The sequence below is a fragment of the Acomys russatus genome, chromosome 16 (assembly GCF_903995435.1).
Source record: "Acomys russatus chromosome 16, mAcoRus1.1, whole genome shotgun sequence".
Taxonomy (NCBI): Eukaryota; Metazoa; Chordata; class Mammalia; order Rodentia; family Muridae; genus Acomys; species Acomys russatus.
Window position 1 is genome coordinate 10,833,078 of NC_067152.1, and position 23,285 is coordinate 10,856,362.

A 23,285-nucleotide genomic window follows, 5' to 3' on the forward strand; every position below is an offset into this window, starting at 1 on the left:
TGTGCGTGTGCCAGATCATCCCTGGAAGTGCATGTGGACAGCTTTCCTTCAGAGAGCCAGTCTGCAGCATTGTAGTGGGCACTGGACATGAAGGCTAAGCAATGTGGAGACAGTGAGTGCTCGCCTAGGATGCTCAGGATCCTAAGTTTGACCCCAGCTCTGCAAGAAGTAAAATAATTTTTTAAGTATTAAGATAATACAAAATGTAATTGTTTACTTTTGTTTTTAACTGTTCTTAAAATACACAAAATATTTGTTGAGAACTAAGGTATTTGCTACAATGGAAAGCAGTTGAGGAAGACACATATGGCTTCCTACACACACGCACACGCACACGCACACAGATTTAAGGCTAGACATGGTAGTGCACACATTTGATTTCAGCTCCCAGGAAGAAGAGGCAGAGGAGATTTCTGTGAGTTTGAGGTCAGCCTGGTTTACATAGAGAGTTCCAGGCCAGAACAGGAGGAGGAGGAGCAGGAGGAGGAGGTGGAAGAGGAGAAAGAGGAAGAAAAGAAAAAAAAAGATTTAAAATTTTCACTTCTCAGATTAACAAAACGATATTTTTAATGTACAGATATGTAATGTTAATGAACATGTACGAAAAGTGACTAATCCCCCAGGTTTACTGGTACAACTATTTGAAAACGTGCACCTCAGAAATGGTAACTGAAGTTAGCAGAGGCAGAGTGTCAGCAGTAACGCTGCTTGTTAGAGTAAAAGGAAACTGTTCATCACGGAGACAGTGTGCAGTGGATTTCAGTTTCTCCATACAATTGAGAGCGATCATTAAAGTGAACAAAATAGATCTCCATTTAAGGCACGGAAGGAGGACCCTGTTGTGCAATTACATCTTTAAAGTACTGAACAGTGTGAGCTTGTTCCATAAAGCAAGTGGGCCCTGAGCAGTCTGCTGCTCCGGGTGGTAGCCGAGGAGCCAGTGTTTGCTTCATGCATATGTATGGCTGGTGACCAGGGCTCGTGTCATGTCTGTTCACAAACATTGGTTTGTTGTCAGCAACTTGACAAATGTAATCCAGTTACTTTAAAAATATTCAGTGGTTGGCTATTTAAGCCAGTCTCTTTTACATCTGTGCCAGAGAATACTTTAAAATATGAAACAGGGTTCTTGTCTTAAGCGCCTCTGTTGATACATACGGTATATGTACTCAGTGGTAGCACACTTGCCCTGTGTTCAGCTCCAGCACAGAGCATACGTACTGGTGAACTGAGCAAGCCGTGAGGAACAAGCCAGTAAACAGCACCCTCTGTGACCTCTGACCCTCAAAGATGTGGAAGTATAAGCCGAATAAACCCTTTTCTCCCCAAGTTACTTTGGTCATGGCAGGTCATCATAGCAATAGTAACACAGACAGGTTGGTGCCAGGAGAGTGGGGTGTTGCTGTGACAGACCTGATCATGTTGTCTTGAGGAGGATTATTGAAGGACTTTGGAACTTTCGGCCAGAAAAACCACTGAAGTAAGAAAATATTTATTTTTTTATTCTACAGGAGCCTATAGTTATGGAACTTTAGATTTTAAAAGGTACTGGCTGTTTTAAGGAGACTGAATTGTTAAAGACTGGGACTTTTAAATTCTGGGATGTTTATATTATAATGTTGAAATTAGTGTGTGATCTTGGGGAAGAACAAGGAAGGAAAGTTTATGAGTTTGTGTGTCACGTTAACAAGGGATTAGTTTTTGTCAGCTTGACACAGCTAGAGTTACCTGAAAGAGAGATTTTTTTGTTTTGTTTTGTTTTTCAACAGAGGGTCTTTCTGTGTAGCCTTGGCTGTCCTGGACTTGCTTTGTAGATCAGTCTATCCTCGAACTCACAGTGATCCTCCTGCCTCTGCCTCCTGAGTGCTGGGATTAAAGGCGTGCACCACCACACCCAGCCTGAAAGAGGGATTCTTAATTGATCTGGTTGCAGGGCATTAGTTATTGATAAGGGAGGCCCCGGACCATTGTGGGTGGGACTACCCCTGAGCTGGTGGTCTATAAGAAAGCAGCCTGAGCAAGCCATAAAGAGCAAGTCAGTAAGCAGCACCCTTCCATGGCCTCTGCATCAGCCCCTGCCTCCAGATTCCTGCCCTATTTGAGTTGCTGTCCTGACTTCCTTCGGGGATGAACAGTGTCAGCCAAATAAACCCTGTCTTCCCCAAGTTGCTCTGGTCACGAGTTTCATCACAGCAGTAGTGACCCTGACTCTTAACACTTTCTCAATCTAGGTGGGAAAGACAGAAGAAGATGACTTCCAGGATTTTCAAGATGCTTCGAAGCCAGGATCCATTGATGATTCTTTCACTGACTTCCAGGAGGTGCCTGCTTCCTCAAAAACCAGTAATCCCCAGCACGGAAACAGGTAAAGAAGAGTTGAATATATTTAACATTATATGTCATGGTTAGGGACAGGGCATCCATAGCATAAGTCTGAAAACAATGGATGTCCTGTCCAGAGAGCAGTCAGCGCCCTTCCCCTCCTGTCCCCTGCCGTCCTCTGCCGTCACGCTGTTGCTCTCTGCTTCTGGGCTCTGTGTTCACTTGAACTTTGCCTCTTGCCTTCCTTCCAGTGCATACCTGCTTGTCATATTTGTCTTTAAGCCTGGGTTGTGGGGCTGGGTATGGTGGTGTAACCCTCCAAGGGAGGCAGAGGCCGGTTCTGAGTTCAAGGCCAGCCTAGACTACATAGTGAGTGTCAGGCAGCCAGGACCACACAGAGAAAACCTGTCTAAAAAGAAAGAAGGAGAAAAAGGAAGATGACAAGCCTGACCTATGACAGCTGAGTGCCTGTGCCACTGACCTATGACAGCTGAGTGCCTGTGCCACAATGGCTTCCTATTCTTTTATTAGACCCAGTCTTCAGCTTTTGAAAAAAGACTGAAGCAGGAACTTGTAATTTTGTATTTCATAGTAGTACGTTGTACTCCCAATTTAATCAGGAATCAGGGCTCTATGTTTTAATTATTAATGTCTTTTATTCATCAGTGGCTATTGACCTCCAGATTTCTGTTTGTTTGCATACAGACCCACAAACATTTCACTTAGGTTTTCCTCTGGGTCTGTGGTTCTCAACCTTCCTAATGCTGCAGCCCTTTAATCCAGGTGACCCCCAACCATAAGGTTATTTTTGTGGATATTTCATGACTGTAATTTCCTACTGTTATGAATCATAATGGAAATGTCTGTGTTTTCTGATGGTCTTAGGCGGCTCCTGTGAAAGGGTCATGTGACACCCCGCAAAGGCATTGTGCACGACCCACGGGTTGAGAACCGCTGCTCTGGAGCCAGTCATCGGTTCAGACAGCACAGTCAGCACGTCATCCCGGCCACCCACCCCCTTCTCCCTGTCCCGCTACTTCTTCCACAGATTGGAAGACCAGACTGAGTACACAATAGGGATGCGTTTGGTTTTATTTTGGAAGTTGTTTCTGTCAGACAGAACACAGACTGTGCTCTCTTATGTCCTTGTCTGTGTAGTCGGTACCATCACTCCCATTTTAACCAGTCACGCCTCCCACATAACACTGTAGCTAAAGATAGACAGGACAGAGGATTCTTCAGATCAGAAACAGAAAATATTTTTTTGAGTATAAGGATATAAAGACTATATTCTACACAGCTGGACATGGTGGCAGCACCCACCTGTAATCCCACAAGTAAGAAGCCAGTCTGGGCTGCAGTGGGAGGCCCTGTCTCCAAGGACAACAGAAACACATACCAAACATATGTGAGCAGCATGCAGTGTCTAGTAGTGCGCGTCACATGTCTACCCAGAGGTCTTCCTTCAAACAGAATTTACACACTCTATCTGGGCATTCCTGTCTGAATGACTCCGGCCAGACAGCTCAAATTTACTGTATGGGATGAAGTGAATTTCCTACTGAGAGACAACTATTTGTTACATCACCATTACTCATCTTCCTTGCTTGGGCCATGATATTAGCACATCCAGTCAGCAATGCACGTGTCCTCTGTCTCTCTCCAGCCTTGCCTGGTGGGGAAGAAGCCTTGTATCTCAACTTAATCTCCCTTCACATGCAGCCTGCCAGAGAGGCTTGCTTCTCACCATGCCCTTTTAAGCTTTAGGCATTGTGCTATCTCTGTCCCTCAACCTGGAAAACCTTACCTGGTCGGTCTCTCTGGAGCTCGTTCAAAGTTATTTCAGAAATCAGCTAGCAGAGGGTTTTTTTTTTTTTTTTTTTTTTCCCTAACTCCTCCAGCAGCCCGTGCCTCTGAGATGAGTTGCCACCCCTCCTTTCCTACTAGTTTTACCCTAATTATAATGGTCTGTAGTTCTCATGTTTGGCCCCAGTACTGCTGAGCCCACACTTAATTGTTAGGTGATAATGTTACTGTGTGTGGACTGTAAGCCAAGTCCTTCAAGTGGGTGGCTCGTTTCCTGGGGGAAAGGTCTTTCATTCGATGAAGTTATAATTTGTGGGTAAATGTTTAAAGTGCGTGTATGTGGGTCTGTCTGCCTGTGTCTATATGTCTATGTAAATATATGCCACATATGTGCAGGTGCCCAGGGAGACAGAAGAGGGTGTCAGATCCCATGGCACTAAGTTGCAGGCTGATAAGGGATCTGGGGACTGAAGTTGAGTCCTCTGGGAAAACAGGAAATGCTCTTAACAAATGAGTAGTCTCTCCTGCTCCTAGTTTGATTTTTTTTTTTTTTTTAAGTTTTTTTGCTATATAGTCTTGGCTGGCCTGTAACTTGCTGGGTCAACCAGGCTAGCCTTGCACTCACAGCTGTCCTCACGCCTCTACCTCCGACGGGCTAAGGCCACCATGTCCAGCTGCTGTTGGAATCGTTTGTTGCGTCATCTTCCTGTCATCATTTATCCTCCAACACAGCAGTGCATGTACCTTTTAAAAATTTATTTATATTTTATATTTATCGGTGTTTAGCCTGCATGTGCATCTGTGTGAAGGTGCTGGAGCCCCTGGAACTGGAGGCACAGGCAGCTGTGAACCACCGTGTGGGTGCTGGGACTCAAACTCAGGTCCTCTGGAAGAGCAGTCAGTGCTCCCAACCGCTGAGCCCTCTCTCCCGCCCCTGTGCAGCTCTCATTTCACCACCTCCATGTTCCCCTTGAATGAAAATATTTTTCTCCTGTCTAAAAGTCTGCACTCGTGCTCACATACAAATCCATTCGTCATGTGTTTACTTAGCTGCTGCTATATGCCAGACCCTCAGGTGAAACACTGGAAATATAGACCAAAATCCACAGTTGCTGCCACATAGAAGCTCAGGGTCATCTGGGTGCCTACATTCATTCATTCTTTCTTTCTTTCTTTCTAATTTATTTATTTATTATTATATATACAGAGCTCTGCCTGCATGTACACCTGCAGGCCAGAAGAGGGCATCAGATCACATTACAGGTGGTTATGAACCACCATGTGGTTGCTAGGAAATGAACTCAGGACCTCTGAAAGAGCAGACAGTGCTCTTAACCTCAGAGCCATCTCTCCTGCCCCCTACACTGTCTCTTAAGCTCTCACGACTCAGTCTGAACTGCCTGAATCATCTCTCCAGCCCTCAGATTTTTTTTATCCGCCCCCCTCCTTGTTTTAATGCCCTACCCCTATTCCATAAGACCTTTGTTTATGCAAAGGCCCACTGCTCCATTCCAGGGATTTGAAAGCCTGGAGCAGTGACCCCTCTCGTCCCTTCATGTCCTTTGCTGGTACCAGCTCCTTACACACTAGCCAATTCAATGAGACTGTGAGGTCAGCCCCCAGCCGGTGCAGAGAAGATGCAGCAACAGCCAAGTTAGAATGAAAACCAAGGCCATTTCCTGTTTCTGTGTGTGCTCTTCCATCAAGGGTGACGGTCACACCGGGCAGTGGTGGCGCACGCCTTTAATCCCAGCACTCAGGAGGCCGAGGCAGGCGGATCTCAGTGAGTTCGAGGCCAGCCTGGTCTACAGAGTGAGTCCAGGACAGCCGAGGCTACACAGAGAAATCCTGTCTCAAAAAACTAAAAAAAAAAAAAAAAAAAAAAAAAAAGCCGGGCGTGGTGGCGCACGCCTTTAATCCCAGCACTCGGGAGGCAGAGGCAGGCGGATCGCTGTGAGTTCGAGGCCAGCCTGGTCTACAAAGCGAGTCCATGATGGCCAAGGCTACACAGAGAAACCCTGTCTCAAAAAACCAAAAAAAAAAAAAAAAAAAAAAAAAAAAAAAAAAAGAGTGACAGTTCCCTTGTCCAGACACTGCAGTTGAAACAGTGGTCTCCTTCCTCTCTCTGACCCCTGCCAGGACACATGGAGGTAGAGGTAGACTCTCTGGGGGAGACCAAAATGTGTTCCTTGGTGGCCGGGTTCTCAGTCCTGCGGTTTCAGTGGAATGCAGATTCTCACATTTTAAAACAATGTGTCTCTCTCACTTGAGTATTCCCTTAAAGAGCAGAAATGACTATTTTCATGTATAAAACATAATAACTGCTATATATAACCGGCATAAACACTCTGATGGTGATTACAGCCTTCTTTTTAAAAAAAATAACAGCTCTAGAGAGAGGCCTGGAATGAAACACTGATTTGTGGTGCACATATAATTAGTGTGTGTCAGCGGAACTGATCTCTGTTGATTTCCATCAGCGCCGTTTTGTTACTCTGCAGTGTCTCTTTGTGTCCAATTCTGTGAATATAATTTTAAAATTAATTACATTCAATTAAATGTCACATTTAGCAGAAAGATTTTGCCACTGAGCTTTTAGAAGACCATAGCTAAAATTGGATGGTTACGAAAAGCAGGCAGGCCATCCAGCTTCCTGGGCTTTTTGTCCTTAAACACCAATTACCTGTATTTCTATGTAACATTCTGGTCAGTGAGCTATACTTTAATTATTTATGGAATTGTAGAAGCATCCACCTATACATATAGATGATAAGCTGTTACATTTGTCAAGATCAGATAGTAGCAGCTCTGTGGCAGTGATGTGAAATTTTAATATTCGATGCCTGTAAGTCTTGAAACACAGTGGACCCCCATTACAATGCGTGTGGGACAGCCTGGATTTTACCTTGGTTGTGGGCCACTGATAAGAAGATTTAAATGACTGTGGAAAGGTTTTTGCTGCAGGGCAGAGACCTCAATAGAAATCCATTTTTCTATCTTGTGCTGTGGTGCTGAATGACACTAGCTGGTGGGGAAATGTAGTCATTCATATGTAAAGGTTGTTCTCCCAGGGAGCTGCCTGGGTCTGATAAGAGGGAAAAAGAAATGCTTCTACAGTGTGTTTAAGCCTTCCAAGAATTGCCTACGAAGATGCTACTCATTACACTATTTTTCAGTCCAGAAAAAAAAAGTGCACAGATAAACCTATCTTCATCTACTTTTGAAGTGACTGTTGTTTTGCTCTCTGGGACCACTGGTGTGATCCTTGTAAAAATGTGTGTTCTGTTGCTTATCGGATGTCTGCATGTCCTGGCAAGGATCAAAAGCAGATTTTACATCTTGGTTTGAAGAACATTTTACAAAGAGGCTTTTATTGTAACTGTTCCACCTCTCCAGGCTGAGTCCATTTTAGAGAAGTCTTATGTTAGCTGGTTGTAATTTATCTTTAAATATTAAGTATACATTTTTGGAAGAGCTCACTGTTAAATTATTGTGAACTGTAAGTTAAAACCATATGACATTGGTGCTCTTTAATGGTCTGTTTTCAGTGGCTTAACCAGACGCTTAGACCATCAGTGTAGATATCACTCCTCCTTAGTCAAGAAAATGATTACAAGCAGCCGGGCATGGTGGTGCACGCCTTTAATCCCAGCACCCAGGAGGCAGAGGCAGGCGGGTCACTGTGAGTTCAAGGCCAGCCTGGTCTACAAAGTGAGTTCAGGACAGCCAGGGCTACACGGAGAAACCCTGTCTCGAAAAACCAAAGACAGAAAAAAGAAGAAGAAGAAGTAGAAAGAGGAGGAGGAAGAGGTGGTGGCGGAGGAGGAAAGAAAGAAAGAAAGAAAGAAAGAAAAAGAAAGAAAGAAAGCAGAAGGAGTGGGCCTAACTCCCCTCTCACTCCCACAGATGTCAGCCTTAGCTTCAGTAAAGAATTTTGGAGTTTGTTGTTTTCCTTAGCTTGCTCTGCATTTTTGTCTGTGATTTTTCCCAGGCAGTCTGTCTGCCCCACAGAATGAATACAGCTAATATCAGGGTAAGTTCCAGTCCCAGTCCCCATGTCAGGCAGCTCATAACTGCATGTAACTCTAGCTCCTGGCCTCTTCTGGCCTCTAGGTAGGTGTACAATGGCTGAATACACATGGCATACACAAAGACATACACATCTTGTTTGTTTGATTTTGAGACAGAGCCTATATATCTCTAGATGTCCTGGTACTCACTCTGTAGACCAGGCTGGCATCCAACTCATAGAGATCCACCTGCCTCTGCCTCTTAGTGCTAAAATTAAAGGTGTGCACCACTATGCCTGACAGACATAAGTCATATTTTTTCAGAAAGAGGGGAGGGAAAGAAAGGGCAGACAACCGAGACTTCTAGCTGCGTCTAAGCACTGTGTGGTGCTGAGGGAGCACTCAGTGGTCCGATCAGTAATACTTCCCTCCTCTTTTGTAGTGCTCCATCACTGTTGATACCGCTTCCTGGAGCTAAAGCCTCCACAGATAAATACGCAGTGTTTAAAGGGATTTCCACTGACAAGCCCTCTGAAAAGCCGGCTTCATTTGGAGGTAAAAGCGGTTCGTCAGCTGATAAATCTGCAGCAGTAACTTTTAATTAAGTTGTATAAATCTTTAAGCAGCAGGTTTTTTATTGAGTATGTCAGATGCTGTGCCACACGTTGACTGCATTTGCTCAGCCCAGTGTGCCGTGCTTCTCTGACTGCGATCGCTAGATTCCTCACCGTAATGAGTTTCTGTCTCTCTGTCGCAGAGTCTGGAGATAAATACAGTGCTTTCAGGGAGCTTGAGCAAACAACAGAGAGTAAGCCTTTGGGTAAGTTTGGATTGCGTTTCTTTTTTCCTTTTGCCGTGTTGAGGGGAAACCCAGTGCCTTATGCATGCTGAACAAGTATTTTACCACTGAGCTACATCCCCCAACCCTGTAAGAAGTTTTTGTTTTTAGTGAGATTCATAAATTGTATGTATCTTTTTTTGTTTGTTTGTTTGTTTTTGTTTTTCGAGACAGGGTTTCTCTGTGTAGCCTTGGCCATCCTGGACTCACTTTATAGAGCAGGCTGGCCTCGAACTCACAGCGATCCACCTGCCTCTGCCTCCCGAGTGCTGGGATTAAAGGCGTGCGCCACCACCCCCCGGCTTGTATGTATCTTTTTAAGAGGAAAAATGAAATGTTTTTTTAAATGGTAAACCAGATGTTATTGCACACATCTGTAATTGCAGCGCCTGTGGGGCATAGACAGAAGGATTGCTGCATGTTGTGGGGAAATCTGGGCTACTTAGCTACTTCTAAGCCAGCCTGGGCTACCTAGTGAGAACCTGTCAGAGTCACTAGGTAGGCTTGGCTGGCTAGAAACTCACAGGGACGCACTTGTCTCTGCCCTTCAAGTGCTGGGATTAAAGGTGTGTGCCACCATGACCAGCTAAAACGAAATTGATATTATTATTATTATTATTATTATTATTATTGTTGTTGTTGTTGTTGTTGTTGTTATACATAGTAATAGTTGTAACGCATTCTGAGACTGTGAGTATTTTAATTCAGAAGTCCTGGATGGTTGCTGCGGTGCTCAGTGAGTGAGTGGCCAGCTGAGTAGAGCACTGTTGCCTGGGACAGGGATAATCCTAGGAGCCCTGAAATTAACATGAGGCACTGTGGCTCAGTTATTGTGAGGTACTTTCTCAAAATCCAAGCAAATGTCCTCTGAAAACAGTGTGTTGCTGTCTGTGGGATCTACCAGGCAACTGAGAACCAGCATCAGAGACAGCAGCTGTGACTGTTCTATGCTGGCATTCCCAAAGGCTGCTCACACTGCTTGTCTGTGGACGGCAGAAAGCAGCCACCAGTCTTAATCCAAACTCTCTAAATCAGTTCCTGGTATGGTACTTGGCATCATTTTTGTTTTCTTGGTTTCTCATCCATCATTTGGAGAGAAAAACGCTGTCGAATACCATTACTCGAAACAGTTCTGGGGCAGCTGAGATGGCTCAGTAGTTAAGGATGCTTGCTGCCAAGCCTGACAACCTGAGTGCTGTCACCAGAATCTACATGGTAAAAGAAGAGAACAGTTCCTGCCAGTCATCTGTGAACTTGACAGATATGCGTGTTGTAGCATGCATGTACTTGTGCCCCCTTGTGTGTGTATGTATGTGTGCATATATACACAGAAATACATAAATAAACCTAAATTTAATTTTTAAAAAAGCTGGCTCTAGTGAGCCAGGCAAGTGGAGCCTGAAAATCTCAACATGGCCCAGGCAGGACTTTCAGAAGCTCAGGCTCGTCCGCAGTGCCTAGCAAGTTCAAAGCCAGCCTGGGAAACAGCAGGAAACCACAGCTGTGACCGGGCAGAATGTATCATAAGGCAGGGACAAGGCATTCCACACTCACAGAGGTGGGGTGTGACACCGTCTGGCAGCTAGAGAGCCACTGGCATCATGTAAGAGTCCATCTGTTTTTCCCACAGAAAGCCTGAGTGCAGGGCAGCACGGCTAACAAGGAAATATACCTTCTGAGGATTTCTCCTCACTAGCTACACAGTCCTACCTACTTAATACTTTTCCAGAACTAAATACCATTCCAAAAATGGAAACATTGTATTTATCTAAAACTACAAAGTGGGTGGCTGTAGAGATGGCTCAGAGGTTAAGATCCCTGTCTCTTCTTCCAAAGGTCCTGAGTTCAATTCCTAGCAGTCACATGGTGGCTCACACCAACCTATAATGAGATCTGGTGCCCTCTTCTGTCCTGTAGGCACACATACTGGCAAAATACTGTATAAATCTTTTTGTTTGTTTGTTTTTGTTTTTGTTTTTTGTTTTTCAAGACAGGGTTTCTCTGTGTAGCCTTGGCTGTCCTAGACTTGCTTTGTAGACCAGGCTGGCCTCGAACTCACAGCAATCCGCCTGCCTCTGCCTCCCAAGTGCTGGGACTAAAGGTGTGCGCCACCACTGCCCAGCATAAATAAATCTTAAAACAAATAAACAAACAAATAAAAAACCCAACAAAGTGGAGGCAAGCAAGACTTCAGCCTAACTAGCATTTTACCAAACCTACCTGGTTGGCACATGAGTTCTGTATGGCACAAAGTGGATACCAAGTGTCATTCCAAAGCTTCCGAGCTGAGATGTAGCTCAGTGTAGAGTGACTACTTAGAATGCATGGGCAGGCTCCTGGTTTTCATCCCCAGCACTGCTGAGTAAGAGTGAGTGAATGAGTCAGACATTAATTCACTTGTATAAGAAGGAGAGGTCAATTACTGTACTGTGTTTGACTCGTCACCATTGGTCAAGATTTTCAAAATTGGTTAGGATTTAATGAGAAAGGTAGAGAGGGGTGTGTGTGTGTGTGTGTGTGTGTGTGTGTGTGTGTGTGTGTATGAGAGAGAGAGAGAAGTTACTGTGTGTGGTTAAACATGGCCTGTAGTGTAAGTAATCCATAGGTTATATCCTAACCCTTAACTCTGTATATTGTGAAATGTGTCTGCTCTAATTGGAATTGCCTCCTGTGTATGTACTGCCCTATGTATGTTCTGCCTTTATGTACTTGGTGCTCAAAGCTGATGTCTACACTTTGCCTGGAGTGGGAGACAGTATAAAAGAGTAAGGGAGGTGTGGTAGATAATCTACTGCACCAGCACCGCTACACAGGAGGGACCGCCTTAGAAGTCAGTCTCTCATAGATCGTAAGTTCCAGCAACACTTTCCTGTGTTTCATCCAAGCCTTTAGGATGTGAGCACTAGTTCTTCCTCCATATCTGTGTGAGGCACTAGGCACTCAAATGTGAACCTTAGAAGAATCTTGACTTCAGGCTGGAGAGATAGCTCAGCAGGTAAGAGCACTGGCTCTTACTTCCAGAGGTCCTAAGTTCAATTCCCACATGGTGGCGTACAATCATCTGTAATGAGATCTGCTGCCCTCTTATGACCTGCAGGCATATATGCAGGCAGAACACTGTATACACACATAATAAATAAATAAATCTTAAAAAAAAAAATCTTGAGTTTATTTCATCGCAGGCAAGTTTTGAGTAGAGCCTGGTTTAATGTCAGCATTCTTCATGTGATACAGTATTAAGGATCATGATGTAAACATCTAAATTTTTACTTTATGTCTATAAGTGGTTTTGCCTATGTGTCTGTCTATGTACCACATTGAGCCTGGTGCCCACAGAGGCCAGAAGAGGATCTCCAGGAACTGGAGTTACAGACAGTTGTGAGCAGCCATGTGGGGGCTGGGAACTGAATCCAGGTCCTCTGAAAGACCAGTCTGCTTTTGACTGCTAGGCCATCTCTCTAGCCCTGTAAACAGTATTCTCATTAGAGACAATAGGAAAAGGTAGTGATGCCCAAAATGTAAACGGGCCTCAGTCCTGCTTCCTGGTCCTGAGCTGAGGCCTAGCATTGTCTTTTTTATTTGCCTGCTTTCATTTCTCTCCCCTTCACTTGCTTTAAAGCCTTCTGCGTTACTAACTTTGTCCAATTTAGGAGAGAGTGTTTTATTCTTGTAAATGTTTTTTTTTTCTTTAAATCCTCGGGCTGGGCCATTTGGGATACAGACACTTGGAAAGTGGAGGCAGGAGGATAAGAAGCACAAGGCCTTCCTTGCTGCGTAGCACATTTGCACCAAAAACCATGGGGAGTGGGTGCTTAATGCCCAGCAAGTGTCCTGTGACGTAGAGCCTCCCCAGGACTGCAGCTCAGAGCTGAGTGACAGGTCAAACCAGAACTATCCAAAAGGTCTGAAAAATGCTCTTATCAGAGCTGCAGCCAATGCTCCCTTGAAATTTTCCCAGGGCCTAAAAAGTTACAAAAATCAATGGAGGAGCCTCAAGAATCCCCAAGTTAGTTAGAAAGCTGCCAGTGGAATAACACACCCACTCCCAGCTAGATTACTTGCTGAAATATTCTCTTTGCTTTGAAAGTTTTAAACCCCTTTTTTCATTTCCTTTTAACCCTTTCACCCAGTTTACATTTCTGATGGAAAAAGTTACAGTTCATCATCAGTAAGTTTAGTTTGCTGTGTGGTTTGTGTTAAAAATCAAAAGCTGTCAATTTCACAGATATTTCAAAGCAACACATCAAAAATGTATTTAGGCCATGATCTGGACATACTAGCCCATGCCTCTAATTGAAGCATTGTGAGGGTGAGGCAGGAGAATTGCCATGAGTTCAAGGTCAGCCTGGGATACCACATGAGACCCTGCCTCAAAAACCCAAAATGACAACAACAACAACAAAAATTTACTAACTACCTTTTCATTTATAGAAAGAACACAAACACATGGATGGCATGATGCAGCTCTAAAACCCTAGTGTAATTTTCACATTTGTATTTCCTGTCAATTTGTGAAATTGACCTTTTTATGTAATGGTGTTTAATGTTATGTCTTAAAAACAAAAGGTATAGGAACCTGAAGGCTGCTCCTCTTTCTCATATGTCTCTAGTATTATGGGAGGGCTTGTGTTGATGACTTTTGCTAGTAAATAAGTTCAGTATCAGAGTAAGAGAAAAAGCACACTGTGTCTAGCTGTGCAGGTCAGGCATCAGGCATGGTAGGCTTAAAGCCCGTCTTCCTTGGTGTCGGTTTTAGAAACTGATTTTAGGGTTTGGGTTTTAAGTACATTTTTATGGTTCATATGCATCTATGTTTCATTTTTAGGAAAAATGATTTTTAAAAAAATGTATAAGGTCAGCCAGGTCTACACAGTGAGTTCCAGGACAGCCAGAGCGGTTACACAGAGAAACCCTGTCTCCAAAAAAAAGCATAAGAAGCTAGACATGGCAGCACGTGCCGGGAATCCCAGCACTCAGAAGGTAGAGGCAGGGGAGTGCACAAGTTCAAGGCCAGCTTGGTCTATCTAGTGAATTCTAGGCTAGCTTGAACTACAAAACAAAGATAGATTGTCTCTATTAAAAAAAAAAAAAAAGCCAGGGGATGTAGGCACATATCTTTAATCCTGGCACTTGGGAGGCAGAGGCAGGTGAATCTCTGAGTTCTTGGTTTGAGGCCAGCCTGGTCTACAGAGGGAGTTCCAGGACAGCTGGGGCTACATAGAGAAACACTTTGTCTTGAAAAACGAAAACAAGAAAATAAACAAATTTTGGTTTGTTTTTTTTTTTTTTAATCTCCAGAAGTGGCAGTCATGGATGGCATGGCGCAATGTTCATGTTTGGTCTATTCTGGGTTCATTAAATGGTTTATCCTAGTCGGGTTCATTGTAGACCTTCAGACACTGTAAGAAAACTGAGGTCACCAGCACCCTGACATTGTGATTGTGAGTGACAGGATTAGATGCGAGTGAAGAAGGGAAACCTTAATAAGATTCAAGGTTCCAGAGTTTAAAGAATAAGTCCTCAGGGGCTAGAAAAGAATGGCTCGGAGGATAAAAATGCTTGCTGAAGAACCTGGCGGCCTGAATTCTGCCCTCAGAATAAAAACAAAGGGGAAAACACAGAGCCAATGCCCAGAGCTGTCCTCTGAACTCCACAAGTGCACATCACACTCACACACCTAACAGCAGCTAGCAGGTTTTTAAGTTTTTATAATGCTCTTCTCTAGGGCACTTAACTTGCTTTTCAAATAAGTAGTTATTTTTGTCAAAGATTTTTGCAAAAATGTCTTCAAATTAATGTCAGTGTACTTGAACGAGACTACGTTATATCCTATCTATCTAACACTTTTTGTTCCTGTGTGTGCAGTGTGCATGTGTGTCAGTGTGTGTGTGTGTGCGTGTGTGTGCGCGTGCGCTCAGCATTGAACCTAGGTCATGGTTGTACGATGCATGAGCTTTCCCATTGAGCACTGAGCGCTGAGCTACACTGCTAGCCTCTGCTAATTGGTTGCTTTTATTTGGTGGTGGTGGCGGATACATCATTGGTTGGTTGATTAGTTGGTTGGTGTGTTGGAGACCTGGTCTTGTTATGTAGCCCAAGTTGGCCTCAACTTGTGATCTTTCTCAGCTTCCCAAGTGCTGGGAACTAGGTGCTTAGTTGTTCAGAGTTGTACATTCCCAATATCAGATGCAAGACTGTCCTCCACACTTCATTGATACCTGTGACTTTGTTTAAAACTATGTAACATTTCATCTATAAAGGGCTACTACTACAGTCACCCAGAGCAGCCTTCCAGCTTCTGGTTCAGTTCTGGCCAAAGGAGGAGAGACTCTTGAGCAGAGCTTGTCAGTTTGCATATCAGTGGCTTTGATGGGCAAGCAAGTAGCCTGACAGAGTGTGGGTTATGGTTACTGTCAAGCCAAGGGGGAAACCTACAAGATGACACCTCAGTTTAATACACACATACTAAGTGATCTTCAGCTCTGGCCTTTAACTCACTGCACTTTTTTCTTTCAGGAGAGAGCTTTGCCGATTTCAGATCCACAGGAGCCGATGACGGCTTCACCGACTTCAAGACCGCCGATAGCGTGTCACCCCTAGAGCCACCAACAAAAGACGCTTTCCCAGCAGCCTTTCCCTCTGGAGCTGCCCAGCAGAGACAGACACAGGCAAAAACCCCCCTGAACTTAGCAGACCTAGATATGTTCTCTTCGGTGAATTGCAGTGTTGAGAAACCGGTGCCCTTTTCAGCTGCAGTTAGCACGTCAGTTTCCACGAGACCCCAGCTGCCAGGTGCTGCGGCAGCCTCAGCAGCACTGGCATCCACTAAAACTTGTAGCTTGGCAGATGATTTTGGGGAGTTCAACCTCTTCGGGGAGTATTCGAATCCTGCATCTGTTGGGGAGCCGGACGACTTTGCGGATTTCATGGCTTTTGGTAACAGCTCTATTTCATCTGAGCCAAAAGCAGACGACAAATATGACGCCCTCAGAGAGGAGGCAAGTGCCAGCCCCTTGGCCAGCAGCACAGTGGAGGGCGCACAGAACCCACCTGCCGTGTCTACCAAGTACGATGTCTTCAAACAGCTTTCCCTAGAGGGAGCTGGACTGGCCATCGAGGAATTCAAAGAGAACACTCCTTCTGCAAAGAGTGACGATGACTTTGCTGACTTCCACTCCAGTAAATTTTCATCCACGAGCTCAGACAAATCCCTGGGAGAGAAAGCGGTGGCTTTCAGACACGCCAAAGAAGACTCTGCCTCAGTGAAGTCTTTAGACCTCCCCTCCATCGGTGGCAGCAGTGTTGGCAAAGAGGACTCTGAAGATGCTCTTTCTGTTCAGTTTGACATGAAACTGGCTGATGTGGGAGGAGATCTTAAGCATGTCATGTCTGATAGCTCTTTGGATTTACCAACAGTTAGTGGTCAACATCCTCCTGCCGCAGGTGAGGAATTGGTGAGATTGCTCTGGTGATGGTGATGTAGATTTCAGAGATGACTCTGTGGGTATTGTTTGACTGACAGACAGGCTCTGGCCCGTTACCTTGTCAGCTCTCTAGTGATAACTAGTCTGTGGTCGTCCGTCTGTCCATCTGAAGCAGGGTTAAATGTGATGTCATGGAAACTTTAATCTATGGGCACTCTGGCTGCTCTGAAGTTTAGAGAGATGGCCAAACTGTCTTTAGTTTTGAAACTCAATACTCACTCGGTATGAGAGGCCCATACAAACCCACTGCTCAGTGAACCCCACATAGCCAGAAGTTTTATAGACTTCGCAGCATCCGCAGTATTTCTTCATTCCTGTGAGAGGGATCAGCGGCACCCGCCTCCCCTTCGGTCTTCTCTTTTGTATATTTAGAATTGCTAAGGTAGTATTTGTTTGATTTACAGAAACTGACTCTTACTAGGCCAAGAGATTGAAAAAGCTCTTCCCACTTGTAGTGCAGTTTGCCAGCTTCCCTGAGAAGAGGGAGAGAGGCCACTTAGGGATACTTTTGTGTCAGGGCCTGGCGGGGAGCAGGCCTGTTTTCAGTGTTACTGTGAGTATTAAGTTGTAATGACCCTGTAGATGCTAGGGTAGGGTAACTACTAACTTCTGATAAGATGTGTGAGGACCCCTTACTGGGGAGCCCTCTTTTTTTAGGCAGGGGAGCCCTCTTCAAACCCTGTGTGGTTTTACATGTAGCAGTTTATTATCTGGTCCAACTTCCTGTCTCAAGAACTAGATTCCCAAGTGTCCTAGTTTTTATTTTGTTTTGGTTTTTTGGTATGTATATAGAAAGATAAACTATTTTGTGGCCTTTAATAATGAGAACTATCTCAGTATTACTGTATTATTCCAGAAAACGTAGTGTGCACTTGCAGGGTTTGTTTCTTTACCTGAGAGGGACAGGTAAGACACTTCCAAGTTTACAGGCTCAGCAGACATTGTCAAGTGCTGTAGAGTCCACAGATTTCAAATTGGCAAATGGTGTCCGTCCTTTGTTACTGAACCGTTGGCGGTTTCTTATGCTGGCTTTTGAATGGGAAGCGAGTTAGCAAAGATCCACGTTCTGCCTGCTGCCGGCTGAGGGGTTTCCTGTGCAGCCGGCTGGCTGAGCTCCTTCTGCCCCCTCGCTGTTATTTTCTCTCTGTTTCTCCCCCTTTTTTCTTCTATTTTCTCCTTCACTGCCATTTGTTGCTGGGATGATTTATTCTTCTTTTTTGTATGAGCTTGTGTGAGCCAGAACACTTGGTTGCGAAGGGCATTGTTTTTTAAACGACAGCATTTGATTTTTATTTAAAAAACAATTTCACAACACGTGCACTAGCCTTTGGACTTTGAAGTTATTAATTAGAGGCTATTTTTCTGAAAATGAATCTATATTCTTTCACAGTGCCAAACCATGTATCTTTGTGAAATGAGTTAATCCAGGTTTCAGATGCCCTTTTCCACCTTTTATTCGGGAAAGGGAGGTTGGCTTTTGACTAAGCTCATTCCAATGGACCTGTTAACTAACCTGTGCTTGTGTTCTCTGTATGTTTGGGTCATTCCCAGAATGGAACCTGTCATGTTCAAGCGAGCTCTCTTCAGAGGGAGGAGACCTTAAATGCAGATTGTTTCCTCCTGTTGCTCTGTAAACCTCCTGTGGGGAAGGAGCGACAGCCACCCCTTCAGAGCGGTTGTTCAGATGGGTTGGTGGCTGACCAGCGCGCCCGTGTGTCACAGAGCAAGCTTGCTGCATGAATTAATATATTAGAGAGAGCGAGCGGCAGGCACAGCTTCAATGCACTGTGACTTTATTTCGCCCTTCCATTTACTGTGGAATCTCTTGCTCTCTTAGTCTGAGAGTTAAAAGGACATCCTGGAGAAATAAAAAATGGGCCGATGGAGCAAAAACAAAAACAAAACTTGGATGATTATTGTCTATGGACTGTAATCTCATTCGGAAACCCTAACTTAACTCTGAAGGGGGCGCTGTCTCTAACCCGTGCTGTTTATTCTTTGTATGAAGGTGGATACACTAATGACATTGCCTGGTTTCTCTTTGCATATCCTTACATTTAACCCTTTGAGCCCTTGCTGCGTATAATTTCAAAGAGGCTGCTTTCCCACCCTCCTAAATTTACTCTCTCCGACACAGCAGCATCTTGACTCTGTCTTTAAAATCCTGTGTTTCCCTGGCAGCAGGAGCTTACTTTTCTCTGTGACTTCCTCAGAGTCAGCAAGCCCTCTGCGGCTGCCTGCCTGTGAAGTAGCTCTTTTTGACATGGAAAATCTTTGTATTTTAATCAGCGCCTTATTATTTTTTGGCTGCTTTTCTGATGTCCTTTTTCAACATACACTTCTGTGTGAATGTGCCGTTTGGAACTTGATTTATTTTCTTCCTCTGCAAACACTGGCCTGCATGCTTACTCTGATGAGTCCTTTCTAGCTCTTCTGTACCGCTCTCTCTTGCGATCTGTAAGTCCTGTGTTAATAAACGATTCTTTGGCATATTTTGAAAGTGTGGGGATGTGTGTAATTTATGTTTTTCAGAGTTAGACCAAAGAAATACCTGGCTGGTATCATATTGAAGTCATGAACCCTTGAGACTGGGTTCTTTTTTCCTCCTGAGAAAGCAGGGTATGATTTGACCTTTGCCCTTGTAAACCCCTTGACAGAGTCTTTCATATGGCACTGAAATGAAGTGTATAGCTTTAGGTTCTTGAGCTTAGTTGGTAGCATGCTTGCTAGCATCTACAGAGTACTTATTTAATCTCAGCACCAAATAAATCAATATATGTAGAAATAGATTATAAACAGTCCTTACTTAGCCAGGAGTGTGACACACACCAGTAATGTCAGCTCTTATGAGGCAGAGACAGCATCATGAGTTCAAGGCCAGCCTGAGTATACAATAAGACAGTAAAAAAAAAAAAAGAAAAGAAAAGAAAAAAAAAAAAGGCACGAAAGAGTGGAAGGACATAACAAGTGCCACAGAGTTATCCTCTGACCTGCGTACTCGCACATGGCACACTGTGTTCACACATAGACATGTTATACACAAAATAGTAATAAATGTTAAAAATCAAAAACAGCCCACAAAACAAAAGAACTAAACTTTAAACTGTTTTCATGTTTAAGCAAACATTTTCTGGCCTGACTCAGTGATAGAGTGTTTACAAGGCACTGGGTTTGATCCCAGCACTACAGTCAATCAATCAGTTAATTAATAAAAATCTTAAAGGCCAGAGAAAGTTAGCCACGAGTAGCCAGACTTGGAAATTGCTTGCTTCGTTTTTGAATGGGATAAGAGGGAGGGACCTTAGCAATAGAATTCTTTTTGGTTTTTCAAGACAGGGTCTCTCTGTGTAGCCTTGGCTGTCCTAGACTCACTTTGTAGACCAGGCTGGCCTCGAACTCACAGCGATCCACCTGCCTCTGCCTCCTGAGTGCTGGGATTATAGGTGTGCGCCACCATGCCCGGCTAGGGAAATGAGTCTTTTCACACCTGGTCTGAAGGTTTTGGGTTGTTGTTGTCTTTTACAATTCAAGGACATTAAACTCATGAAAATGGGGATTTTGAGTAGGTGTCTAAAGGTCACTTTGATATGCCAAAAAAGAAAAAAGTCGGGTGTCAGGTGAAATTTACTCTAGGAAGAGCCTTCCATCTGCGATGTATACTGTGTTGAAAGTTGTGAGGTCACCGTTAAAACCTTGTACAAAATGCTCTGCATTTCAACCATGTGCTGCTACCAAGCTGGGGAGATGAGCCTCCAGCTAGTGACCGCTGCGCTGCTCCAGGGGACGCTGACCTCACGGGGCTTGGGCTTCCTTTTGTCACTAGATTCTCAAAAGTCAGAGCAGTCTACTGGGATGCTTTAATTCCTTTGTGATGATCAGTGACTGTCCCTGGGTATGACTGTCATTCGTCCAACAACTAACTCATTGTGTCTAGATACCATATTATTTTTAGCAAAGTAGGTTTAACATGATAATAACACAGTATCTTTGTGTGTGTGTGTGTGTGTGTGTGTGTGTGTGTGTGTGTGAGAGAGAGAGAGAGAAAGGGGGGGGAGAGTGTGTGTGTTAAAGACTTGTGCTCTGTGCTGTAGGTTCTAATAAATGACACTGTGGTATTTATCCTGAGGCCAGGTAAGATATGGTTGGCTAATGCTTGTCTCTGTCAGGGCATGAGACATCCCCCAAACATGCTGGTGTCCTGTAGCCACTTAGAATCCATGCTGACTATCAGAGAAAACAGGTGAGGTCACAGAGAATGCTGGCAATGTCACACAAACTGTGCTAGCTTCTAAAATAACTGAAGGAATTGGATTTTTTTTTTTATTATTATTACTATTTGCTGTCGTTGTTGTTGTTTGAGACGGGGTTTCTCTGTGTAGCCTTGGCTGTCCTAGAACTCACTCTGTAGACCAGGCTGACCTTGAACTCAAGAGATCCATCTGCCTCTGCCTCCCATGTGCTAGGATTAAAGGAGAGTACCACCACCACCTGGCAGTTATTTTTATTTGTACTTGTTTGTTTTGTTTGAGTCAAGGTCTCACTATGCTGCCTAGGTTGCTTTTGAACTCCTCAGTTTAAATCAACCCCCTGCCTCCGCTTCCAGAGTAGCTAGGATGATAGGTACATGTCTGCCCAGCTGTTTTTTACTTATGTGTGTTTATTTATTGCATGCTAAACAAGTGCCCTGCCACTGAGGTACACTCAGCCCAAATTACTTTGTTTCTCTTGCAAATGGCTTCTACTCAGTTGTGTCATTTGAGTGCTTTTCATAAGCTGTTTGAGAAATGTCAGCTAAGGGATTCTGAGAACTTAGGGCCGTATGTACCCAGGAGGCCCTGCCTCTTGTGTCTGCTCTCTCTCCTTTTTGGTAGCCAGAAAGCCTTCATTGTACTTGCTATCTTTTGTGCTCGTTGATATCTTTTTTTTTTTTCAATTTGGTATCATTTTGATGGGACTTTTATTATTTTTATTATGCTTAATTATGTGTGGAGGGTTATGCACTTGAATGCAGGTGCTGCATTGGCCAGAGCTGGAGGTGCCGCCAGTTGTGAGCTGCCTGGCATGGATGCTGGGCCCTCTGCTAGGGCGCTGTCTCCAGGCGGGGAATCTCCCTGACTGTCCGTGGACAGTCTTGCTGTCTTCTTTGCTTCTAGCTGCCTCTGAGTTTAGTATTCTTATCCTTGCTGTTTTTCTTTGCTAAATTGAAAAGCACCGACATAGAAACCTAAAGATGCCAGCAGTGTGGAGATACAATTTAAACCAAGCATCACAGGAGTCAGTGCAGACACACAGAAAGGGAGGTTCCTATACAGATGAGAAAATACCACAGGAAGGTGATCACACAGCAGTGTTTTGTAGCCTGTTGCACAGTGGGGTGCTTGGGACTTAGCAGAACATAGACCTGGATTGACAGTTAATGGAGAATATTCTCTAAGGGAGAATTAGGCCCAAAATGGGGAGAAATGAAAATACTCAAATATTTTGTGGCTTGTATTGATAAACGAAGGGTAAATCTGTACTGTTTTTCCCTCCTCAGGCCAGCAAATACTGCTACTGCCATGTAGACCGCTCGAGAATACTGGAATTGTGCATGGAATTCTTTCCCCTCTCTTCCTCTAAACCCCTTCCTTAAAAGCCAGTCACTCAGAGTCCGTCAGGCATACACCCACAGCTTTTGAAAACATCCATGGGGTGGGTCTCCCCTTCTGTGTCCTGTGGCAGCAGCTCGCATGCCTGGGAATGCCTTGTTTTCATGTACAACATGCACTCAGAGTGGAGAGGAACAGAGCCTGGTAGGGTCAGCAGCCTGTGGGAGAGAAGCCACGTCTTAGTTTGGTCCCACGACAGGAACCGGATTGTTCTTCTTATTCTTTTGCCCTTTGTTATAGTGAGTTCCTGGTTGCAAACAAATCCGTGTGTTTTGAAAGCACATAGTTTGGCCTGTTACCTGTACCCCGCTGCAGCTCTATTCAGCGCTGCCCAGGAGCTCGCCGGAGAAGGGGGGCTGGAGTAGTGACCCTTCTTTTATTATGGCCACTCCCCTATTTTCTTTTTCTCCTGCAATTTTCAGAATTCAACTATGAGGCTGTAAAGCCTTGTCTGGTCACTTTAGCGGTTATAACATCCTGTGTCGTTTTCTCCAGACAGGGCTCCTGTCCTTCATGCCGGACTTAGCGTTTTTTAAATCGTTATAAAGTACTACATAGAACCAGATTGCTAAGCAGAAAGAGCTACCAATACAAGGAAACGGGGAGTTTCCTTGTTTGTCCCTTACCTTCAATGAGCTAATGTGCCAAATTTTTCTTAGAAAATGGTTCACCAGTGTTCGTTATAGCAGAAGAGCACATTTGGCGTTTGTACTGTGTATAGATGCTGAGGCTTAGGGGTGGGTACTGTGTAGCTGCTTTGGCTTCTTATGTAATGCCGGTCTCAGTGCTTACGCTTTCAAATTAGTTACTTTTCACCCCACAAGTAGCCAGTAAATAAGCAGAAGTAAAAACCGTCAGCGTCAGAGAAGACCTTTGTACTTATTAACCGTCTAACCAGCTCTTCAGCTAAGGCAATCCTCATTGCTTCTAACACCTTTTACCTACGTGAGCCAGTCTTGATTTTCTTTTTAAAGGCTTTATTTTTTGTTGCGTAATTGCGCAAAAAAAAAAAAGGTCTCTTTTTATTACCATAGCAACTTGATTGCAGTGTTTGAACTGGAGCTATCTTTCCATAAAGTTATCTTTGGTCTGCATTAAAACAAAATCACTATCCTTTCTATCATAGATAAGATACTAGAAGCAATTTCTGATATTGTTTGCCCAGAGAGCATTCTGG

At 44.2% G+C, this 23,285-nt stretch overlaps 1 protein-coding gene across 1 annotated transcript in view; it reads left to right on the forward strand.

Moving 5' to 3' along the window:
• The window catches only part of Synrg (synergin gamma), a 68,026-nt gene that overhangs the window by 21,412 nt on the left and 23,329 nt on the right, over positions 1–23,285 (forward strand). The window contains exons 11-14 of the mRNA XM_051158167.1: positions 2,232–2,365; positions 8,581–8,693; positions 8,896–8,958; positions 15,493–16,419. Of these exons, the coding sequence (XP_051014124.1) occupies positions 2,232–2,365; positions 8,581–8,693; positions 8,896–8,958; positions 15,493–16,419 (1,237 nt within the window). The remainder of the gene's footprint in view (positions 1–2,231; positions 2,366–8,580; positions 8,694–8,895; positions 8,959–15,492; positions 16,420–23,285) is intronic.